Below are 24,036 nucleotides of genomic sequence, written 5' to 3'. Positions count from 1 at the left end.
AAACAGATACCATTTAAATAATAATCATATTTCCTGTTCTTACCTCCAAAGTGGATAACCTCGCATTTATCCACATAATACTGCATCTGCCACGTCCTGGCCATTTGCCTAACTTGTCCAAATCACCCTGCACTCTCCTAGCATCCTCCACACAGCTAACCCTGCCACCCAACTTCATATCATCTGCAAATGTTGAGATACTGCTATTTATTCCCACATCTAAGTCGTTGATATATATTTTTCTTTGGCTTGGCTTCACGGACGAAGATTTATGGAGGGGTAATGTCCATGTCAGCTGCAGGCTCGTTTGTGGCTGACAAGTCTGATGCGGAACAGGCAGACACGGTTGCAGCAGTTGCAAGGGAAAATTGGTTGGTTGGGGTTGGGTGTTGGGTTTTTCCTCCTTTGTCTTTTGTCAGTGAGGTGGGCTCTGCAGTCTTCGTCAAAGGAGGTTGCTGCCCGCCGAACTGTGAGGCGCCAAGATGCATGGTTTGAGGCGATATCAGCCCACTGGCGGTGGTCAATGTGGCAGGCACCAAGAGATTTCTTTAGGCAGTCCTTGTACCTCTTCTTTGGTGCACCTCTGTCACGGTGGCCAGTGGAGAGCTTGCCATATAACACGATCTTGGGATGGCGATGGTCCTCCATTCTGGAGACGTGACCTACCCAGCGCAGTTGGATCTTCAGCAGCGTGGACTCAATGCTGTCGGCCTCTGCCATCTCGAGTACTTCGATGTTAGGGATGAAGTCGCTCCAATGAACGTTGAGGTTGGAGCAGAGACAATGCTGGTGGAAGCGTTCTAGGAGTCGTAGGTGATGCCGGTAGAGGACCCATGATTCGGAGCCGAACAGGAGTGTGTGTATGACAACGACACTGAGCCCTACAGTACCCCACTAGTCACTGGCTGCCTTTCTGAAAATAACCCATTTATTCCTACTCTTTGCTTCCTGTCCCTCAACCAATTCTCTATCCACCTTAATACCATACCTCCTATACAGTGCTCTTTAAGTTTATATAGTCTTCTGTGCGGAACCTTATCAAAGGCCTTACTAAAGTCCAGATATACCACATCCACTGGTTCTCCCCTATCCAGTCCACTGGTTATATCCTCAAAAAACTCTGTTAGATTTGTCAGACATGATTTCCCCTTCACAAAACCATGCTGACTCTGTGCGATGATACCACTACTTTCCAAATGTACTGCAATTGCATCTTTAATAACTGAATCTAGCACCTTCCCTACTACCGATGTCAGGCTAACTGGTCTGTAGTTTCCCGATTTCTCTCTCCCTCCCTTCTTAAAGAGTGAGGTTATGTTGGCCACCCTCCAATCATCAGGAACTAATCTAGTATCCAAAGAGGTTTGAAACATTATCACCAACGCATCTACTATTTCCTGGGCTACTTCCTTCAGCACTCGCAGATGCAGACTCTCTGGCCCCAGGGATTTATCCACCTTTAATCCCTGCAATGTAACTAATACAACTTCTCAACTCACAATTATTTCCTTTAGTCCCTCCATCACAATAGATCCCCGATCCTCAATAATTTCCTGTAGATTAGTTAGTGCAACACGAAAGTCTGCAGACCCCATGGTTGAAGTAAAAACATAATGCTGGAGAAACTCAGCAGACCAAACAGTGTCCTTTATAGAGCAAAGAAAAAGATACATAACTGATGTTTCGGGCTTGAGCCCGACATCAAGATAAATTGTGGGGTTTTTGCGCAACAAGATTCTGTTGACAGAGCCAATGCTTTTGAATGTCAAAACTGCACCTTCTTCCCCCACTTCCGCTGGCAGTTCGTTCCACACTTTCAGCACCCTCTGAGTGGTTTCCCCCAATGTTACCCTTAAACATTTCTCCTTTCACCCTTAACCCATGTCTTCTTGTTCTTGTGTCACCCATTCTCAGTGCAGAAAGTCTGCTTGCTTTTGCCGTATCTATGCTCCTCACTTTTGAATACCTCTATGAAATTTCCCCTCATTCTGCAACACTCCAGACAATGGTCCAAGCCTATTCAAACTTTCCCAATAACTTTGCTCTTCAAGTCCCTCCAACATTCTTGTGATTTTTTTTCTGCAATCTTTCAATCTTATTAATATTTTCCCCCTGTAGTTAAGTGACTAAAACGGAACAAAACATTCCAAATGTGGCCTCACCAATGCCTTATACCATAACATCCCAACTCCAATACTCAGTACTTTGATTTATGAAGGCCAATGTGCCAAAAGTGCTTGTTACAACCTGTTGACTTGTGAAGCCATTTTCCTCTTCAATATTTTTTTTAAAACATTTTTATTTTTCACACCATAAACCACATTAACCATGATACATACTTTTTCCTTTTCAAATATATACAGTACCATTTTATCCCCTCACCCTCCCTCCTCCCATCCCACCCTCCCTACCTCCCCCCTCCCATCCATTTAAAGTACAAAATCTAGGATACATTAAACCAGTCAAACAATGTTGTCATTCAATAAAAATAAACAAGAAATTCCACTGAGTCAATTCTTTTCATTTCCTTCTCCTTTCGTTAATTTAGGTAGTGAATGTCCCCGGTAGGTTTTCGCTATTGTGTTTCATGTAAGGCTCCCATATTTGTTCAAATATTTCAATATTATTTCTTAAACTATATGTTATTTTTTCTAATGGAATACATTTATTCATTTCTATATACCATTGTTGTATTTTCAAATTATCTTCCGATTTCCAGGTTGACATAATACATTTTTTTGCTACGGTTAGAGCTATCTTAACAAATCTTTTTTGTGCACCATCCAAATCAATTCCAAATTCTTTGTTTTTTATGTTACTTAGGAGGAAGATCTCTGGATTCTTTGGTATATTGTTTTCTGTAATTTTATTTAATATTTGGTTTAGATCTTCCCAAAATTTTTCTACTTTCTCACATGTCCAGATTGCATGAATTGTTGTTCCCATTTCTTTTTTACATCGAAAACATCTATCAGATACTGTTGGGTCCCATTTATTTAACTTTTGAGGTGTAATGTATAGCCTGTGTATCCAGTTATATTGTATCATATGTAACCTTGTATTTATTGTATTTCTCATCGTTCCAGAACATAACTTCTCCCATATTTCCTTTTTTATCTTTATATTTAAATCTTGTTCCCATTTTTGTTTAGTTTTACCATTTGTTTCCTCATTCTCCTTTTCTTGCAGTTTAATATACATATTTGTTATAAATCTTTTGATTATCATTGTATCTGTAATCACATATTCAAAGTTACTTCCCTCTGGTAGCCTCAGACTGCTTCCTAATTTGTCCTTCAAGTAGGATCTCAATTGGTAATATGCCAGCACTGTATCTTGAGTTATGTTGTATTTATCTTTCATTTGTTCAAAGGATAATAATCTATTTCCTGAAAAACAATTTTCTATTCTTTTGATCCCTTTTTTCTCCCATTCTCTAAAGGAAAGGTTATCTATTGTAAAAGGGAGTAACTTGTTTTGCATCAATATTAGATTTGGTAATTGATCATTTGTTTTATTTCTTTCTACATGAATCTTCTTCCAAATATTGAGGAGATGATGTAATACTGGAGAACTTCTATGTTGCACCAATTTTTCATTCCATTTATATAATATGTGTTCAGGTATCTTTTCCCCTATTTTATCTAATTCTAATCTAGTCCAATCTGGCTTTTCCCTTGTTTGATAAAAATCTGATAGGTATCTTAATTGTGCGGCTCTATAATAATTTTTAAAGTTTGGCAGTTGTAAGCCTTCTTGTTTATACCATTCTGTTAATTTATCTAGTGCCATCCTCGGTTTCCCCCCTTTCCATAAAAATTTCCTTATTATTTTCTTTAACTCTGTCAGGTGTATTGGCAATGCCTGAAATAGGTATAATATCCTTGGAAAAATTTTCATTTTAATACAGTTTATCCTTCCTATTAGTGTTAGTGGTAAATCTTTCCAATGCTCTAAATCGTCCTGTAATTTTTTCATTAGTGGATAATAATTGAGTTTATATAGTTGGCCGAGATTTTTGTTTATTTGTACACCTAGGTATCTTATTGCTTGCATTTGCCATCTAAATGGTGATTCCTTCTTAAATTTTGAGAAATCCGCATTATTCATAGGCATTGCTTCACTTTTATTTACGTTTATCTTGTAACCCGACACTTCTCCATATTCCTTCAATTTCTTATATAATTCTTTTATTGATAGTTCTGGTTCTGTTAAGTACACTATAACATAATCCGCAAATAAACTGATTTTATATTCCTTGTCTTTTATTTTTATTCCTTTTATATTATTATCTGTTCTTATCAATTCTGCTAGTGGTTCTATAGCTAACGCAAACAATAAAGGTGATAGTGGGCATCCCTGCCGGTTTGACCTGCTTAAGTTAAATTGCTTTGATATATATCCATTTACTGTCACTTTCGCCAATGGTCCCTTATATAATGCTTTAATCCAATTAATATACATCTCTGGTAAACTGAATTTTTGCAATACTTTGAATAAATAATTCCATTCTACTCTGTCAAAGGCCTTCTCTGCGTCTAAAGCAACTGCTACTGTTGGCTCTTTACTCCCTTCTACTGCATGAATTAAGTTAATAAATTTACAAATATTGTCTGTTGTGCGTCTTTTTTTAATAAACCCAGTTTGGTCTAGATTTACCATTTTCGGTACATACTCTGCTAATCTGTTGCTAATAGTTTAGCTATTATCTTATAATCTGTGTTAAGTAAAGATATTGGTCTATATGACGCAGGTGCGAGAGGATCTTTCCCTTGCTTTAGTATTACTGTAATTATTGCTGTTTTACATGAATCTGGTAAGCTTTGTGTTTTATCAATCTGGTTGATTACTTCCAGGAGGGGAGGAATTAATAAATCTTTAAATGTTTTATAGAATTCTATCGGGAATCCATCCTCTCCTGGTGTCTTATTATTTGGTAATTTTTTTATTATCTCTTGTATTTCTACTATTCCAAATGGTTCTGTTAATTTATTTTGTTCTTCTATTTGTAGTTTTGGTAGTTCAATTTTAGTAAGATATTCATCTATTTTCCCTTCTTTCCCATCATTTTCAGTTTGGTATAATTGTTCATAGAATTCTCTAAAGTTTTCCTTGATCTCCTTTGGATTATATGTGATTTTTTTGTCTTTTTTCCTTGATTCCAATACCATTTTCTTAGCTTGTTCTGTCTTAAGCTGCCATGCTAGAATTTTGTGCATTTTTTCCCCTAGTTCATAATATTTCTGTTTTGTCTTCATTATATTCTTCTCCACCTTATATGTTTGTAGTGTTTCATATTTTATTTTTTTATCTGCCAATTCTCTTCTTTTAGTTGTATCTTCCTTCATTGCTAATTCTTTTTCTATATTTACTATTTCCCTTTCCAACTGCTCTGTTTCTTGATTATAGTCCTTCTTCATCTTGGTTACATAACTTATTATTTGCCCTCTAATGAACGCTTTCATTGCATCCCATAGTATAAACTTATCTTTCACTGATTCCGTGTTTGTTTCAAAATACATTTTAATTTGTCGTTCAATGAATTCTCTAAAATCCTGCCTTTTGAGTAACATGGAGTTTAATCTCCATCTATACATTCTTGGAGGGATGTCCTCTAACTTTACTGTCAATATTAAGGGTGAATGGTCCGATAATATTCTAGCTTTATATTCTGTTTTTCTTACTCTATCTTGCATATGAGCTGATAACAAAAATAGGTCTATTCTTGAGTATGTTTTATGTCTAGCCGAGTAATATGAATATTCCTTTTCCTTTGGGTGTTGTTTCCTCCATATATCCAAAAGTTGCATTTCTTCCATCGATTTAATTATAAATTTGGTTACTTTGTTCTTTCTGTTAATTTTTTTCCTGAATCCAAATTCAGGTTGAAATCCCCTCCTATTAATATGTTCCCTTGCGTATCTGCTATCTTCAAAAAAATATCTTGCATAAATTTTTGATCTTCTTCGTTAGGTGAATATACATTGAGTAGATTCCAAAACTCCGAATATATCTGACATTTTATCATTACATATCTCCCTGCTGGATCTATTATTTCCTCTTCTATTTTAATTGGCACATTTTTACTAATTAATATAGCTACTCCTCTTGCTTTTGAATTATACGACGCTGCTGTTACGTGTCCTACACAATCTCTCTTTCATTTCTTGTGCTCCAATTCAGTTAAATGTGTTTCTTGCACAAATGCTATATCAATTTTTTCTTTTTTCAGTAAATTTAACAGTTTCTTCCTTTTAATTTGGTTATGTATTCCGTTAATATTTAAAGTCATATAGTTCAGCGTAGCCATTTTATACTTTGTTTATCTTCCCTTTCCGTTTCTCCATCATTACCTTTCCTTCTTATCCATTTCTGCTTTCTTGTTTTGAACACTTTATAAGACAACATTTCTAAAACATCAAACATTTTCCCTATTCTCCTATTTAAAACTTCCTTAACCCCAATCTCCCCTCCCCCTCCTGAGTTGTCCTTTATCCCTTGTCGGACAACCACATCTCCCCTCTCCATTTGGATTTGCGAATTCACTCGCAAACGTCAGCTGATTTTGCAGTGACCGTAACTCCTCCCCACCCAGCCCCCCCCCAGAAAAGATTTCAATTTTCATATGTAACAAAGGTCACTCTTTTAATTCCCTCCTTATTCCCTCTATTCCATTTCCCTCCCTTATTAATTCTTGTCTATACTCTATATATTTTCCTCTAAATACGGATACATTCATGTATGCACACTATATATATACACACATAAACCCCTTTACACACATACATATAGATCGTGGTCATTTTTACTCTTATTATATGTCTTCATCTCTCTGCTTGTTTTGTAGTTGTTCTGCAAATTTCCTTGCTTCCTCTGGATTCGAGAATAGTCTGTTTTGTTGCCCTGGAATAACTATTTTAAGTACCGCTGGGTACCTTAACATAAATTTATATCCTTTTTTCCATAAGATCGTTTTCGCTGCATTGAACTCCTTCCTCTTCTTCAGGAGTTCAAAACTTATGTCTGGATAGAAAAAAAATTTTTGACCTTTATATTCCAGTGGCTTTTTGTCCTCTCTTACTTTCTTCATTGCTTTCTCCAATATATTTTCTCTTGTTGTATATCTTAAGAATTTTACTAAAATGGATCTTCGTTTTTGCTGCGGTTGTGGTTTCGGGGCTAAAGTTCTATGTGCCCTCTCTATTTCCATTTCTTCCTGTAATTCTGGTCTTCCCAGGACCCTGGGGATCCAATCTTTTATAAATTCTCTCATATTCTTGCCTTCTTCATCTTCCTTAAGGGCCACTATCTTTATATTATTTCTTCTATTATAGTTTTCTATCATATCTATCTTCTGAGCTAACAGCTCCTGTGCTTCTTTAGCTTTTTTATTAGATTCTTCTAATTTCTTTTTTAAGTCTTTTACTTCTATATCTACAAATGTTTCTCGTTTTTCCATATTTTCCACTCTCTTTGCCAATTCTGATATGGCCACTTCCATTTTATTCATTCTTTCTTCTGCATTCTTAATTCTTCTTTTTATCTCATCAAATTCTTGTAATTGCCATTCTTTCACTGATTTCATATATTCTTTAAAAAAAGATACAAACATTGTCTTGCTTTTCTCTTCTTCTTCCACTTCTTTCTGTTCTTCTTCTTCTTCTTCCTCTGGATTGACCATCTGTTGTTTCCTTGTTTTCTTTTTACCCTCTTCTTTCTTGTTGTCGTTATTGTCTGTGTTCTGCACCTGCTGCTGTGCTGCAGATGTCTCTCTCAGCTGTGGAGAACGACTCCGCAGCTGTTCCCCCCTCCCGTCAGTGTGTTTTTTTTCATGCGCAGTTGCGCACTTTTACTCGGCTCTGCGAGCCATTTTTGTAGTCCCGAGCCCGGGACCTCCACTGACCTGAGGGAGCGGGCTTCTCTCTCCGCGGCGGGCCTCTTCGGACAGGTAAGGCCTTCACCTTCTTCTTCCGACGTCTTTCCTTCTTCTTTTCTTCCCGTTGTTTTTGGTTTTTCTTTCTTCACTGCCATTTTCTTCACACTTTTACTTTGTTTTTGTTTTTAAGTTTGTACATTTGTTTTTTCTCTATCTTTTTTTAACTTTTCTGGAGAGGGCTGGAGTTCCCCGACCGGCCACTACTCCATCACGTGACTCCCTCCCTTTTCAATATTTTTATTGAAAATGAAATTCCACATTGAAAAATACAGAGTACATAAGAACACATTTAAAAGTAAAAAAATAATACATTACACTTAGATCAAACCAGTTCATCCAAGGTACCCATGTTCCCAATAAAACACATTGTATTACAGTAAAAAAAAATCTAAACTCACTACCAATTTGGCAATGAGAGAGAAAAAAAGAATTCCTAAACAAAGTAATAAATTACCTTATTAGTCAACACTTCTGCCTTCATATTAAATCAGAGATTCTGAAAATAATTCATAAGAGGTACCCACAGTGTTTGAAATTTTAAATTCAAATTGGAAATTGAGCATCGAATCTTCTCTAAATTTAAACATGACATAATGTCACGTAGTCATTGAGTGTGAGTAGGTGGAGCATCGTCCCTCCATCTGAGCAACACTGACTGCCTAGCCATAAAAATGTAAATTAGATGCCATTAGAGTTATGCCGCTCTCTCCAACGATATCAAACAAGGCACTTAAAGGATGAGGCTTAAAATTAACTTTAAAAAGTACAGAAAAAGTTTGAAATACTTCACTTCAGTATTTCCCAAGACTTTGGAATGTCCAAAACATTTGAATAAGTGAAGCATCTCCAGTGTTGCATCTATCACAATGAGGAGATACATCCACATAAGGGCAAGATGGTTTGACTTTGGACATGTGAGGCCTATGGACTACTTTAAATGTAGGAGGGAGTGGCGACCACTGAAAGATGAGGTATTAACCAATTTAAAAATTACATTTCAAGTTTCTTCAGAGATTAAAAGCTGTAGGTCCTGTTTCCAGGCTTTTAAAATTTTTAGAAGGAGCTTCTCATTCCCAACAACATGCCATGAATGTTAGATATTGAACCATTATAAAAAGGTTGTAAATTAAAAATTACATCTATTAAATTCTTAACAGTGCTCGTAGGAAATCTATGTAATTGAGATGGCAAAAAAAATCTCTATTCTGTAAATAAGCAAAAAATGAGTATTTGGTAATCTATATTTAACTGAAAGTTTTTCAAAAGAAGCAAGAATTCCTTCGACAAATAAATCTTTAAAACATTTAATGCCCAATCTATACCATTTTTTAAAAGTTATGTCAAACATGGAAGGTTTAAGGAAATAATTAGAAAAAATTAGGACTAGAAAGAGAAAATCTCATTAAACCAAAATGTTATCTAAATTGTATTCAGATCCTCAAAGTATGTTTCACCACTGGGTTATCAGTTAATTTATTTAAAGATGTAGGAAGTGAGGATCCGAGAAGAGAAATAATAGAAAATTTTATAACAGAATTAGATGTCAAAGAAACCCATATTGGACAGACTTCACAGTTAATATGTAATCAAAATGTAAGATTTCATATATTGACTGGCCAATAATAAAACCTAAAGTTTGGTTAAACCTCCATTCTTTGTAAGTTTTTGTAAATGAACTTTGTTTAGGTGAGGATGTTTATTCTTCCATATCTAAGAAGATAAGATTGAGTCCAGGGAATAAAAAAAAAAGACAGGAATAAAGACAGGAAAAGCCTGAAAAAGGTATAAAAATTGAGGTAATGTATTCATTATAATAGAGTTCATTCGACCAACCAACAATAAAGAAAGGGGCAACCATTTTGTTAGATTTGATAGTGCCCCTCTCAGGTGTTTGATTAAAGTGAGAACATTTTCTTTGAATAAGTTTTTGTAATTTTTAGTGATGTTTGCACCCAAATAGGTAAATTGATTTCTTACAATTTTAAATGCTGCTTTCAAGAAATTATTTATTCTTAGATCCCACTGTCCTGCCGCACTCTGCAGTTCTCCACAGTTTACTGTGGAAGTCCTCGCCTGGTTCAGCCTCCCAAAGTGCAATATCTCACACAAAATTTTACACACAGCACAGTAACAGGCCTTTTCAGCCCATGAGCCTGTGCTACCCAATTGACCTACATCCCCTGGTACGTTTTGAATGGTGGGAGAACGAACAAACTCCTTACAGACAAGTTGGGATTCGAACCCGATCAGTGGTGCTGTAAGAACGTTGTGCTAACCGTGCCGCTCACATTAAATTCCATCTGGCTCGAGGTGATACTCAGCTGCACAGGTAGAACAGGAATTTATGTGGTTGCCCAAGTTACTCACTGGACCCTCACTGCCAGGTGTTGATGGAGGGGAATATACCATTATAATGCTATTGAATGTCAAATGTTGGTGGTTTGACTCTTGTAAATACACTAGAGTGCTGGAGAAACTCAGCAGGTCATGCAGCATGCACAGGAGATACATAACCAATGCTTCAGACCTGAGCTCTACATCAAGTATGAGCATAAAAAGCAGACAGGAACCTGAAAGATAGGTGGAGGAGGGACAGGGAAGAAGCCACAGGTGGAGGACAGGAGAATTGATTGAGGAAGGGGGGTAGCTCTGTGAGTGCAGAGCTGGAAGGATTGAGACAGAGGGATGGGGAAAGGAAAAAATAAGGGATGGGTGAGGGGACTAACAGAAATTGCAGGTCGATGTTAATGCCATCTGGTTGGAGGGAGCCCAGATAGAACATGAGGTGGGTTCTCAGTATAGCAGTGCATGAGCCATGGACAGATATGTCACTAACAAAATGGGATGGGGAATGGAAATGGGTGGCCATTGGGAGATTTGCACTATTGCAGCGGGCAGAGCTGAGGTGCTCAAGGAAGCAATCTCCCAATGTGCATTCAGTTTCTCCAATGTAGAGGAGACCACAACAGGAGCACTGGGTGCAGAAGATGAGCCCTGCAGATTCACAAATCAAGTGTTGCTTCACTCTTGTTGAAAATGGTCTTTGCCAGATACTTTCAATCACAATGGCCAATGAAGATTTTGCTTCCTGCATAATTTTGGGTGTATTTTTATGGATTTTGGGCTGCTGACCACAAATTTTCCTATCACAAACCTATTTTTGTGATTTCCTGTCATATTTTAAGTCTACATCAAGCATACAAAACCATGAAGTTTCAAAGCCATTGAAAATTCATTTTCTGCATTTGCACTTGGACTTTTTCCCTGCTGATCTTGGTGCAGTCAGTGATGAACATGGTGAAAAGGTTTCACCAGGACTTTGCAACCATGGAAAAGCAGAACCAGGGCAACTAGAATCCATCAATGTTGGCCAACTATTGTTGGACACTGACATAGAGGCATCAGATGCTGAGTACAAACAAAAATCGGAGGCAAAACATTTTTTGGTCAGTTGAACAAATGCAATGTGTCAGCATTATTATGCGATTAAACATGCTAAATTCAAAAGAAGTTAATTTAATGTTTCTCTAAAGGTCAAAACCTCCACCATGATCTGTTATTTTCTGCCTTCATTATTTTCAAACAAAGGAAGCTATAATCAGAGAGACTTGTACATGAGGTTTGCTGAAATTTTGTGATATCTCTATTCTTATTGTGGAAGATTACTGCCCTGAAGTCTTTGCAGAAATTTAAAGGAGTCAAGTCTGAACTTTATCAAAAAGAACTTCACCTTTCTCTTTTGTTCCTTGCACATCTGAAGATTTTCCATAAGAATGATCCCCCTAAATGGTTTTCTACTCCCAATCAAGCTTGGAGGTATCTGGAAGATGGAACATCCACTTGGTAGCAAGCTACATGAATTGTTTCCTGGCTATGAGATGTCATGGCTGAAGATATTTTTGGATTCACTTCACTTTACAGAAGATGGAGCAGTGATGCTGTACTGTTCAGGACTGGTTTAAAATTCTATTCTCTGTTGATTAATTTTTCTCTTTATCTTTGATTTGCCAATTGGAATTTTTCCGTTAGATCTCTTTTCTTTTTCTACTTCTCTTCTTTTCTTTTTAATTCTTTGTCCTCTCTTAATTGTCTTGAATTAGTGTTTAGATTTGATATAGTAAAGATGTGATTAAATGATCAGTAAAATTTTCCTTTTTGCAGATTATGTATATTCTTTGCTCTTGTTTAATTTTCTTTCTTTCTGTTTTCTCTCTTTCAACATTCTTTTGCTTAAATAAAAAGTAATAGGGGATTTTCCTTTTTAAAATATATATAGTTTTAATTTTACAGGTTGTCATCTTTGCTTATTTTTCTCATTAATTAATTAATGGTTGCTATTGTACTTGGTTTGTAAAATGCCAATAATTTCTTTTTCAGCCTTGACATTTAATCTTGTTGTTTGATGATATGCTATGCAGAATTCAGTTTGTTTTGTCTATAATGTGTGGGAGTTAATATAACTTTGTTATTCTTATTTGGAGCGCTCTCAGCTGGAGAAAGGGATTAAGGGATGAGTATCTTTAGCTTGCTGCCCTCTTATTAGGTACTTTTTGTGTTAAGTGGGGTGTTGTTAGTTAGTATGAATTTTCTTGAGCAGCTTTGAGTGGTTTTAGAATCTATCACGTGCTCCTTTATTATGGATCATGCTGTGCTCTATTGAATGTGCTTGTATATGTGCGACCAGCTTTCTTATTATTTTTCTTCTCTTTGGCTTGGCTTCGCGGACGAAGATTTATGGAGGGGGTAAAAAGTCCACGTCAGCTGCAGGCTCGTTTGTGGCTGACCAGTCCGATGCGGGACAGGCAGACACGATTGCAGCGGTTGCAAGGGAAAATTGGTTGGTTGGGGTTGGGTGTTGGGTTTTTCCTCCTTTGCCTTTTGTCAGTGAGGTGGGCTCTGCGGTCTTCTTCAAAGGAGGCTGCTGCCCGCCAAACTGTGAGGCGCCAAGATGCACGGTTTGAGGCGTTATCAGCCCACTGGCGGTGGTCAATGTGGCAGGCACCAAGAGATTTCTTTAGGCAGTCCTTGTACCTTTTCTTTGGTGCACCTCTGTCACGGTGGCCAGTGGAGAGCTCGCCATATAATACGATCTTGGGAAGGCGATGGTCCTCCATTCTGGAGACGTGACCCATCCAGCGCAGCTGGATCTTCAGCAGCGTGGACTCGATGCTGTCGACCTCTGCCATCTCGAGTACTCGACGTTAGGGGTGTGAGCGCTCCAATGGATGTTGAGGATGGAGCGGAGACAACGCTGGTGGAAGCGTTCTAGGAGCCGTAGGTGGTGCCGGTAGAGGACCCATGATTCGGAGCCGAACAGGAGTGTGGGTATGACAACGGCTCTGTATACGCTTATCTTTGTGAGGTTTTTCAGTTGGTTGTTTTTCCAGACTCTTTTGTGTAGTCTTCCAAAGGCGCTATTTGCCTTGGCGAGTCTGTTGTCTATCTCATTGTCCGTGAACTACTCTTTGCAGATGATGCCGCTTTAGTTGCCCATTCAGAGCCAGCTCTTCAGCGCTTGACGTCCTGCTTTGCGGAAACTGCCAAAATGTTTGGCCTGGAAGTCAGCCTGAAGAAAACTGAGGTCCTCCATCAGCCAGCTCCCCACCATGACTACCAGCCCCCCCACATCTCCATCGGGCACACAAAACTCAAAACGGTCAACCAGTTTACCTATCTCGGCTGCACCATTTCATCAGATTTATTATTATTAATATGGTTCTAAATACATTTAATTTTATTTATTGGAATTTGAATGGCCTTAATCATCCTATTAAACTCAAAAAGGTGATTAAAAGGTTTCAGGCCAATGTTATCTTTGCACAAGAGATGCACATTCGTATAACATAACATATAACATAACAATTACAGCATGGAAACAGGCCATTAGGCCCTTCTAGTCCGCTCCGAACCAAACACCCCTCTCTAGTCCCACCTCCCTGCACAATGCCCATAACCCTCCATCTTCTTCTCATCCATATACCTGTCCATCCTTTTCTTAAATAATACAATTGACTCCCGGAAGCTCATTCCACACGGCTACCACTCTCTGAGTAAAGAAGTTCCCCCTCATGTTACCTCTAAACCTCTGCCCCTTAATTCTTAACTCATGTCCTCTTGTTTTAATCTTTCCTCCTTTTTTTTAAAAATTTTTTTTATTTTTCACACCATAAATCGCATTAACCATGATACACACTTTTTCATTTTCACACATATACAGTGCCATTTTCTCCCCCCCCCTCCCATCCCACCCTCCCTACCTCCCCCCTCCCGTTCATTTAAGGTATAAAATCTAGGATACATTAAACCAGTCAGACAATGTTGTCATTCAATAAAAATACACCAGAAATTCCACTGAGTCCATTCTTTTCATTTCCTTTTCCTTCCATTAACTTAGGTAGTGATTGTCCCCAGTAGGTTTTCGCTATTGTGTTCAATGTAAGGCTCCCATATTTGTTCGAATATTTCAATATTATTTCTTAAACTATATGTTATTTTTTCCAATGGAATACATTTATTCATTTCTATATACCATTGTTGTATTTTCAAATTATCTTCCAATTTCCAGGTTGACAATCTTTCCTCCTCTTAACGGAAATAGTCTATCCACATCCACTCTGTCTATCCCTTTCATAATCTTAAATACTTCTATCAAATCCCCTCTCAACCTTCTACGCTCCAAAGAATAAAGACCTAATCTGTCCAATCTCTCCCTATACTCTCGATGCTTAAACCCAGGTAACATTCTGGTAAACCTTCTCTGCACTTTCTCCACTCTGTTTATATCCTTCCTATAATTAGGCGACCAGAACTGCACACAGAACTCCAAATTAGGCCGCACCAACGTCTTATACAATCTCAACATCACCTCCCATCCTAGAAGGATGAATATCTCCATGTCACCAACAGCTATAGTTTGTGAGGAGTTTGAGGAGATTTGGTATGTCACCAAAGACTCTCGAAAACTTCTACAGCTGTATGTTGGAGAGCATTCTGGCTGGTTGCATCACTATCTGTAATGGAGGTGCTAACTCTCAGCACAAGAAAAAAACTCCAGAGGGTTATTAACTCAGCCTGGGACATCATGAGCATCAGACTTCACTCCATTGAGGACATCTTCAAGAGGCAGAGCCTTAAGAAAACAACCTCTATCCTCAAGGACCCCACCACCACCCAGGCCATGCCCTCTTCACTCAGCTACCATTGGGAAAAAGGTACAGGAGCTTGAAGACAAGCACTCAGCAGCACAAGGGCAGCTTCTTCCCCGCTGCCTTCAGATTCCAGAATGATCAATAAACCAAAGACACTGCCTTACTTTGACTTTTTGTGCACCATTTTTATTTATTGATGTAAGGTGGTTTATATAAATGTTGGCACTGTGATACTGCCTCAAAACAACCAATTTTGTGACTTGTCCATGATAATAAATTCTGATTTTGATCGTTTTTCTCTCTTTTCTGCATGGCACAGTCAGTTGTTTACATTTACATGTGTACGTTATGTACAGATTTTTTTCGCACTCTCAATAAATGGTAATTCTGCCTGGCCCACAGGAAAATGATTCTCAGGCATGTGACATCATGTATGTACTCTGACAATAAATCTGAAATTTACTGACCCACCCTTCCACTCTTCATCGTAGTCACTTATAAAGATCACGAACGAGTGAAAATAGATCCTTGCGGGACTCAACCAGTCACTGACCTCCAGGCAGAATACCACTATGATTCCCTGCTTTCTACTTGCAAGCCAATTTTTTTTATCTGCACAGCCATGGATCTCATGGATTATTCTGGAGATTATTAAAGCAGCTGATGGTTGTGTCCAGGACACAGTCCTGGCTGAGCAGATTGAACACCAAATCAGCAATGACTCCATACTATTAGGAGCCTGAATGCCACGCATGCGCACTGCACTTCCGTCCTCTGCTTCTCTTGCGCAGGAGGGCTGCTGGCAGCGTGTTGACGTCAGCTGCGTCATATCGATGACGCAGCGCGCTGGAGCAGCGGTCGCCATTTTGGTTGTTGCTCGGGCCGAAACATCGCGGGTCTTTTCCTCTTAGCGGTGTCTGTTGAATCGGGGTTTTGGTTTATTTCGGACCAGTGCCGCCGGCCGAAGGATGTGTCCGCCGTGAGGAACCCCCCCCGCCGTTCCAGCGACCGCTCTGTCGCTCACCACTTCCGAGACATGGTGCCCAGTGAGGAGAACCAGCTGCTACCCCGGGAGGTGAGGGCGGCCCCGGGGTGGGGGTGGGTAAAAGGGAGTGGATGGGGAAGGGGGCGTGGTGTGGTGTTAGGGGGAGGGTGGGGAAGAGCGAGGGACTGGGTGGGGGCGTGGGGTGGGATGGTGTTAGGTCGAGGGGTGTGTGTGTGTTAGGAGAATGGAGGGAGGTGTTGAGAGATGGAGGTTGGGGGGAGGGGAGTGATGGGAGTGCGAGGAGTGAGTGGGAGAGGGTGGGGGAACGAGGGAGGGGTTGAGGGAGTGGAGACGGTGGGGCTGTGGGAGAGGGGAAGGGAGAGGGGTATAGGAAGAGGGTAGATAGGGGGTATAGTGAGTAGATGGGGCTGAGGGGGACAGGAGAAGTGGGCAGGGAGATTGATCGAGGTGTGTGAGGGAGTGGGCATGGAGAGGGTGTAGGGAGAACAGTCGAGTGTTCCAGAGTGGAAGCTTGTGTGGGCAAATAGGGAAGGAGGTTGCAGATCTGAGAGGCAGGGAAGTGGATTACATGCGAAAGTCCAAGTATGTACGTGCTGGGTGTGAATGAGTAGGAAATGGTGGTTTGACCTTGTCTAACCCTCCTTTCTTGAAGAGACTATAAGAAACAAAGTCTGTACTTTTGTTCCCCATTCAGTGAAGGGAGTTGTTCCCTTCGGCCCGAGGTGGTGAAGCTGCCTGTGATCTGTGCTGCTCTGAATTAATATGCAGTTTTATGTGATCTTACTCTGCACCCAGAACTTGAGGATTGTTTCTATTACAAATGCAGCCCTGTGCATTTCTCTTTGATATACTTGGTGTGGGGGTATATCTTAAAAAAGAACAGGGCCTGGTTGATTGACTGCATGAGCTGTGCTATTGGCATGCCCTGCAGTGTGCACTTTGTTCTTGAGGTAGTGGCCATGCACAGTCTCTTGTCATGTGGAGAAGCCCTTGGGTCTGATACAATTTCATCTCCCACAAGTTGCAAATGTGTTTGCCTTCAGTACGAATTGGTTTTGTTTCCAACGTTAGGCATGTTTCCACATGTGGGTTTGAAATGTGTTTTGTTTGTCGAACCACTGCTAACGTTCTTCAGATTTGGCAGTGTAAACTGCTGTGATATGCAACACCAGTGTCATTTACATGGTGCATTAATGTATGGTAAAATAAATTTTGAACCTGAAAATGTTCCAAGTACTTGAAAACTTTTGATTTGTGATGTTTAACAAAGTCTTATCATTTATCCTAGTTTATATAATTCAAGTAGGCTACAAATATATTCACAGATTTATAATTTCAGAATTAAAAGTCTAATATTTAAGTATCAAATTTGTTTTGCTCTGAATTAAATTATAATTTGTTATTTGAATCATAAATTGTGTTGATCCATGCTAAATATTCATTGTCATATCTTCAGCATTCAGCATTGTGTCTCATGTCTCCTCGTGGTCAATAGCTTTCCTTTCAGTTTTCTTATTCATTCTTTGGCAATACTGAGCTTGTCTAAAGTATTGTCTAAAGTATTTAACTACATTATTAAGCTTATGAAAATGTGCTGAGCTAAGCAGCAAGGAAAGAGACCCTTTGTCCCAACTTGTCCTTGTTGACCAGCTTGTAGGGGCATGGGTGAAATGTTTTAAATGTCACAATTGTCTCCACTTCTACAGTTTTCTCTGGCAGCTCATTCACAGAAGTTCAGAATTTATTGTCATGAACATGACATGAAATTAATTGATTTGCAGCAGCTTCACAGGTGCAAACATTGCCATAAATTACGTTTGTAAAAATAAATTAATGCAAAAGAAAAAGTGAGGGAGAAATCTGACGGTAGAGGGGAAGAAGTTTTTTTTGTACCGTTGGGTGTTTGTCTTTGGGCTCCTGTACCTTCTTTCTGATGGTAGTTGATGAGGGAATGATGGGGGTCCTTGAGGATAGAGGCTGCTTTCTTATAGATGTCCTTGATAGAGTGTAGACTGGTGTCCGTGATATCACAGACCAAGTTAACAACTCTGGCGTTTTTTTTTCTAGTCCTGAGCATTAGTGGGTATAAGGCTGCTCTAGTTGTGGATATCCCTATCCTAAAAAGACTGATTCTTCACTGTATTACCCCTTTTATGATTTTATAAACCTAAGTCATTCTTCAGCCTCCTGTGCTCCAGGTGAAAAGTTCCTAGGCCATCCACCTTTCCTGTAACCTAAGTCCTCCAGTCGTGGGCATGTTTTCATTTGTATATCTTGTTACTTTTTTCTAAAGTAAGATGTCTTAAATGTTACAATATCAGCTAATGCAAAGTGCACATTAAGTGGATAATATGGGACACAGATGTTGATATCACCTCAGTGTACTATATAGAAGCTACAAAGCTTCAAATAGAAATCATTTTAGATAATTTTAACAATAGATCGGTAAAGTGTAAAAGGAAAGTTTCTTGCAGTTGTATGTGAATTTGTGTGGTGTTGATCTAAAACTATAGAAAATATTGTAAAGTTGGCATTGCAGTGTGTCTAAACTTAGAGTACACATGTTCAGGGTAAGGGGCGAGGTGCAGGAGGAAGAATACCCTGTCTGAGTGGGTTGTGAAAGGATACTTTCGCATCATGAACAAAATGTTGAGATTAGCCCTCGAATTGCCAGCATGTGGAAGGATGTGCTGGTTAATGGGTATACAGATAAACTCCTACTTATGATGGTCCAACATACCATTTTCAAAGTTATGATGGTTCATAGTGACACCGTTCTTGCGTTTATCGACCTACGATATTTTTGGCTTATGATGGGAGTCGCGGAACCGAATCCCATTGTAAGTTGGGGTTTATGAACTGCATGAACAAAAGAGCTAATTTCTGTGATGAACATTTCTGTGACTAGATGATTTCTGAAAGTGAGTAATGTCTTGAGGGGAAAGGGAAGACGAGCCTAGAACAGTGGAAGTTCACAGGTGCTCTCATGGTGGATCTTGTGTGGGGTTGACTTGTTTCCTGTCGTTCTGGTTGAAGGGTCAGCTGTTTCGAACAAAGGTGAGAAATTTTTTCACTCAATTGCAAATGTTTGAAATTTTTTATCCTAGTGCTGTGGATTCTTAGTCTTTGAGTATATTAGAGGTTGTAGTACATTTTTTGACATTAAAGGAAATCTTTGGATAGAGGGAATAAGATTGAGGGACATTGATTGAATGGACAGCCACAACCATTTCTCCAGAGCAGCAATGGCCAATACCATAGGTTATCTGTTTAATATGAGTGCAGGAAAGTTTAGAGGAGATGTCAGAGGAAGGTTTTTTCTCCACAGTGGTGAGTGTTTGGAATGCATTGACAGTGTGGTGGTGGAGGCTGATATATTAGGGACATTAAAAGAAAAATAGGGGTTATGGACTATGAGGTAGGTGAAGGAAGGATTAGATTGATCATGGGTCAGCAGAACATTGTGGGCCAAAGGGCCTATACTGTTTAGAATAAATCCATGAATCAAGTGGGAAAGTGGATGAGGCAAAGGATGAACTGTAACTTTAAAAGCATAGTGATGGTGATTTGGGCTTCATTCATTGAGATCATGGTTGCTTCTGCACCTCCTCTATTTTCCCACAGTATCCATATCTTTTGATTTCTCTGGGTAATCATAAATTTACTGATCTCCATTATGAATGTGAGAAAAAAAACAAATGCTGGAGAAACTCAGCAGGTCAAACAGTGCCTTTTATGTAGCAAAGGTGAAAATACATCACTAACGTTTTGGGCTTGAACCCTTCATCAAGGTGAATGTGATCAATATCTGAAACTTCAGCCCTCTGGGGTAGAGAGTTCCAAAGATTCAACCCCCTCTGTGAATAAATGTGTTCTCATCTCGGTCCCAAATGGTGTAATTCCTATTGAGATAATATCTACAGTTCCACACTATTCAGCCAAGAGAAACCTCTTTCCTGCATCTAGCGTGCTGACTCTGTGTGAATTTTGCAAGTTTTAATGAGAACAAAACGCAGAAGAACTCTGTATACTGACCATGGGGTCATTTTAAACTAATCCCATCTCCCTGCACATGCTCCATGTCCCTCCCTTCCCTGCCTGTTAATGTGTCTCAACTGTTGCTGTTGTATCTACTTCCACCACTTCCCCGGCAGCATGTTCCAGGCATCCACCATATTCTGCACAAAAAAAACTTGCTTTGCGAGTCTCCTTAAAACTTTCCTGTTTCATCTTAAATCTACACCCTCTCAACTCGGAACTGTCTATACTTTTTGTAATTTTATAATATCTTCAGGTTGTCCTTCAGTCTCCTTGGTTTCAGAGCAGCAACCCAAATTTGTCCGATTTGGCTTATACACTCTGATCCACGTAATGTCCTGGTGAACCTCTTCTGCACCCTGTCGAAAGCCTCTGCTACTTAGTGAAATGTGGCCCTATAATTTTACCTTCTTCTCCAAATGTGCCGAGGAAAGTTTGATACAGCTGCCACGTGATGCCAACTGCTCTCTGTGCCCAAATGTAAGCATGCTATAGTCCTTTATCATCTCTTTTGGGGAGATCAGCATGTACGCTGTTCCCTCTTTACATCACTGCTCCTGGCAATCCTGCCATTTATTGTCTGCTTTCCTCGTGTGTTTGAGCTGTCAAAGTGCAACATTTCAATGTGTGTGTCCAGATTAAACTTCATATGTTCTTGAAATATTCATCTACATTTTAGAGGATGCATGCTTGGGTACCTCAATATCTTTCTAAATAACAAACCTGGAAGTGGTCTCGAATAACCTTCTATTATCTCTCCATGGCATCTATATTCTTGTTTGGTTCAGGAGACCCACACTGTGTACAGTGCTGTAAAAAGTCAATGCTGGAGAAACTCGGCAGGTCAAACAGTGTACTTTATATAGAAAAGATAAAGAAACATAACCAATGTTTTGGGCTTGAGCCCTTCATTAAGGTATGAGAAAAATGTAGGCAGGTGCCCGAACTGTAGAAAGATCAAGATAAATAACCAAGGTATGAGCAAAATGAAGGCAAGTGTCTGGTTCAGGCAGCTGCCTACACTTTGCTTATGCCTTTATATACACTATTTGAACTGCTGGGTTTCTGTAGCATTGTGTTATTACTTCAACCACGGTGTCTGCAGACTTTTGTGTTTTACTTCTGTGTACATTGCTGAATGTACATCTAATGGATTGGCCACACTGCATCCTGTTCAGGTGCAGAACAAATAATGTGCTGCTGAGAACAGAAATCTGTTGTGAAGAAATGACTCCAATTCTCTTGTTTTGAAATACATCAGCTACATCAATGCAAGGAGTTCAAGGGCAAGTTAATCACTATGGACTTTAGTTAGAGTTCTGTGGAACAGGAACAGGTCCTTGATCCAACTCGTCCATGCTGACCAAGGTGCCTATCTGAGCTTCTCCTTTTTGCTCTTTCCATATTCCTCTAAACTTTTTGTATCCAAGCACCTGTCTTTAAACTTTATAATTGTAATTACCTCTACTACTTATTTGGCAGATTGTTCCCTATGTTCATACCCGCTTGGTGGATAACTTGCACTTCAGGTCCCTTTTAATTCTCCCCTCACTATCACAATGCCCTCTGGTTTTAGACTCCCTTACCATGGGGAAAACAGTTATGACTGTTCGTTTTGTCTATGCCTATGATTTTATAAACCTCTACAAGATCACCTCTCAGTCTCTTGGTTCAGGAAGACTGTCTTAATGTAACCAATCTTGCCTGATAATTGCAGCTTGAAAAAAGGCTTACCTATTCCAAATATTCTTCATCTGACTGCCAGTTTTACAATCAATGCTAATGCTTCATCCAATACCATACATTCGTAATTTATTCATCAGCCTCTTGTCTGGCAGCTGGTTAAATATCCTTTTGGAAATCTAAATACACCACATCTGCAGGATGCCTTCTATCAACCATCCTTGACATTCTAAAGCAATTTGCAAATTTGCTACTTGTACTTTTCATAAAACAGGGTTGACTTGGTTGTTTAGAGATGGCCTCTCATTTTTCCATATTGTGTTGCACCATCTTACATATTCACTTAATTTGCCTATTTTCCTTGAAACTTGCTGACAGCCCACACTGCCATGTTGTGTCATCAGCAAAAGGATGTATTGCACATGATTATCCTCATTCAAATCCTGGATACGAATGGTGAATAAACCATCTCCCCAGAATTGATCTCTGTAGCATCTGACTTGTCACATTTACAAACCCAAGAATGATCAGTTTAATTCAGTTTTCCCGTTTTAAATCAATCCTCAATCTAATCCAGTTTATTTACCCCAATCCCATGTGAATTAATATTGTTGTCAATGACCTGTGACTTGCCCTTTGTCAACTTGTTTGCCTTTGAGTGTTCAAAACATTGAGATTTTTCAAACAAGATTTTTTTTCTGTGTTCTTTTTCCCTAATATTATTTCTTCTGCCTCAGTCTGTAAGGGTCCCAGTTTTAGCTAATTTATTTTGAGGCTTTTAGTTTTTATGTTCATTGCTACATTAGTTTTGTACTTTGCTTTTCCCTCTCCTTGTTAGTGTGTTGAAATTGAGAGTGCCCTCTCTGGAAATCTGTGTGGATTGATGGTAGATTTGCTATGTGATTCTTAGAAAACAGCAGAATAAATAAATGTTTTCTTAAAAATCAGTATACTATTAGGCATGACTAATGGATTAACCAAAATTTATGACCTTTTTATAAACAGCAAATTTGTAAAGGGAAATGAAAAACTTAATTTTGCTGTACAAATTGTTTTAATCTTTGGACCTGTGAGCATTTGGTTTTGTAATGGATCCATTGCCCCTTTTGGCCAGCTACAAATCCATAATGATTGATTATTTACTATGGCAATGTGCATTGCAGCTAGGAGTTAATTGTGTACAATGACTGCAATTTTTGAAATCATCGTTTTTAATCTGAACCTGATTGTGTTTTTTTCCCCCACTTCTCCCAGAGCTATTGGTCACTATTGAGGCAGATGTCCCAATCCTCTAGAACACACATGTCAAACTCTGGCCCTATAATTATATTTGGCCCGCAAGATCATTTCAAAAATGTATTAGAGGTGGCCCGCCCTGCAGTGAGAGCCAATGCTGTTTTTTGGTAATGTCACCCCCACCATCCTCCCCCTTCATTGCACATCCTTCCCCACCCCTTAACTATCCCCTCCCCCCTAAAACCACCCTCCTTAAAAGATGGCCAGAATATACTCAAAAAGGAATCCAGAATGGTAAAGTTCCACAAACCTTCTGCTGGGAATCCTAACAACACCCGGGCATCAGATCCACGGGACGCGGAGGGAGCAAGAGTGTTGCAGGTTGACCATGCAAACTTTGAGAACGGGGAAAACAAAATTGTAACACGAGAAGTCTGTCGATGTCATCAGCCGGCAAGCCAGTTGGAAGGCTCCCCGCACAACCAGTCACTTCTCCCACCTGTCGAGCGGTGCGGCGGATTGGTGAGCGCCTGTGATTTCCTGTCGGTGCGACGGACATGGCAGGCTGCGCACGGCCCCCGCTGTTCCGCAAAGGCTGATCGGCAGCGCGCTGGGCCTGAGTGGGTGGGTAAGCAGGGGTGGGCAGAGGGTGTAGGTGAGGAGTAATGGGCAGGGGAAGTTATGGTGGTGCGAGGGGCAGTTAGAGGGAGGGATGAATAGAAGGAGGGGTGGATAGGGAAGAGGTAAAAGGGGAGGGGCAGGGCGAGTAGGGGAGGGGTGATTAGAGGGTGAGAGACAGGTAGAGGGAGGAACAGGTTGAAGGGAGAGGCAGTAGAGGGGCGTGTATAGGATGGGGTGGGTAGAGGCAGAGCGAGTGGAGTGAGGGGTGAGTAGAGGTTGGGTAAAGGACTGGTCAGGTAGAGGGATGGTGGGTCGAGGGTGAATAGAGGCCTAGAGCCTGAGGAGTGAGCAGGAAATGCTGAGTCCTG

At 39.7% G+C, this 24,036-nt stretch overlaps 1 protein-coding gene across 1 annotated transcript in view; it reads left to right on the top strand.

The window, feature by feature from the left end:
• The first annotated feature begins 15,931 nt into the window (after positions 1 to 15,931).
• usp47 (ubiquitin specific peptidase 47) overlaps positions 15,932 to 24,036 on the top strand; it is a 148,627-nt gene continuing 140,522 nt past the window's right edge. Inside the window, exon 1 of the mRNA XM_069903596.1 lies at positions 15,932 to 16,159. Within this exon, the coding sequence (XP_069759697.1) occupies positions 16,121 to 16,159 (39 nt within the window). The 5' untranslated portion in view covers positions 15,932 to 16,120. The remainder of the gene's footprint in view (positions 16,160 to 24,036) is intronic.

The sequence above is a fragment of the Narcine bancroftii genome, chromosome 1, assembly GCF_036971445.1.
Source record: "Narcine bancroftii isolate sNarBan1 chromosome 1, sNarBan1.hap1, whole genome shotgun sequence".
Taxonomy (NCBI): domain Eukaryota; kingdom Metazoa; phylum Chordata; class Chondrichthyes; order Torpediniformes; family Narcinidae; genus Narcine; species Narcine bancroftii.
The sequence above is the reverse complement of the archived record's forward strand: the minus strand, read 5'-3'. Positions and strand labels throughout refer to the sequence as shown.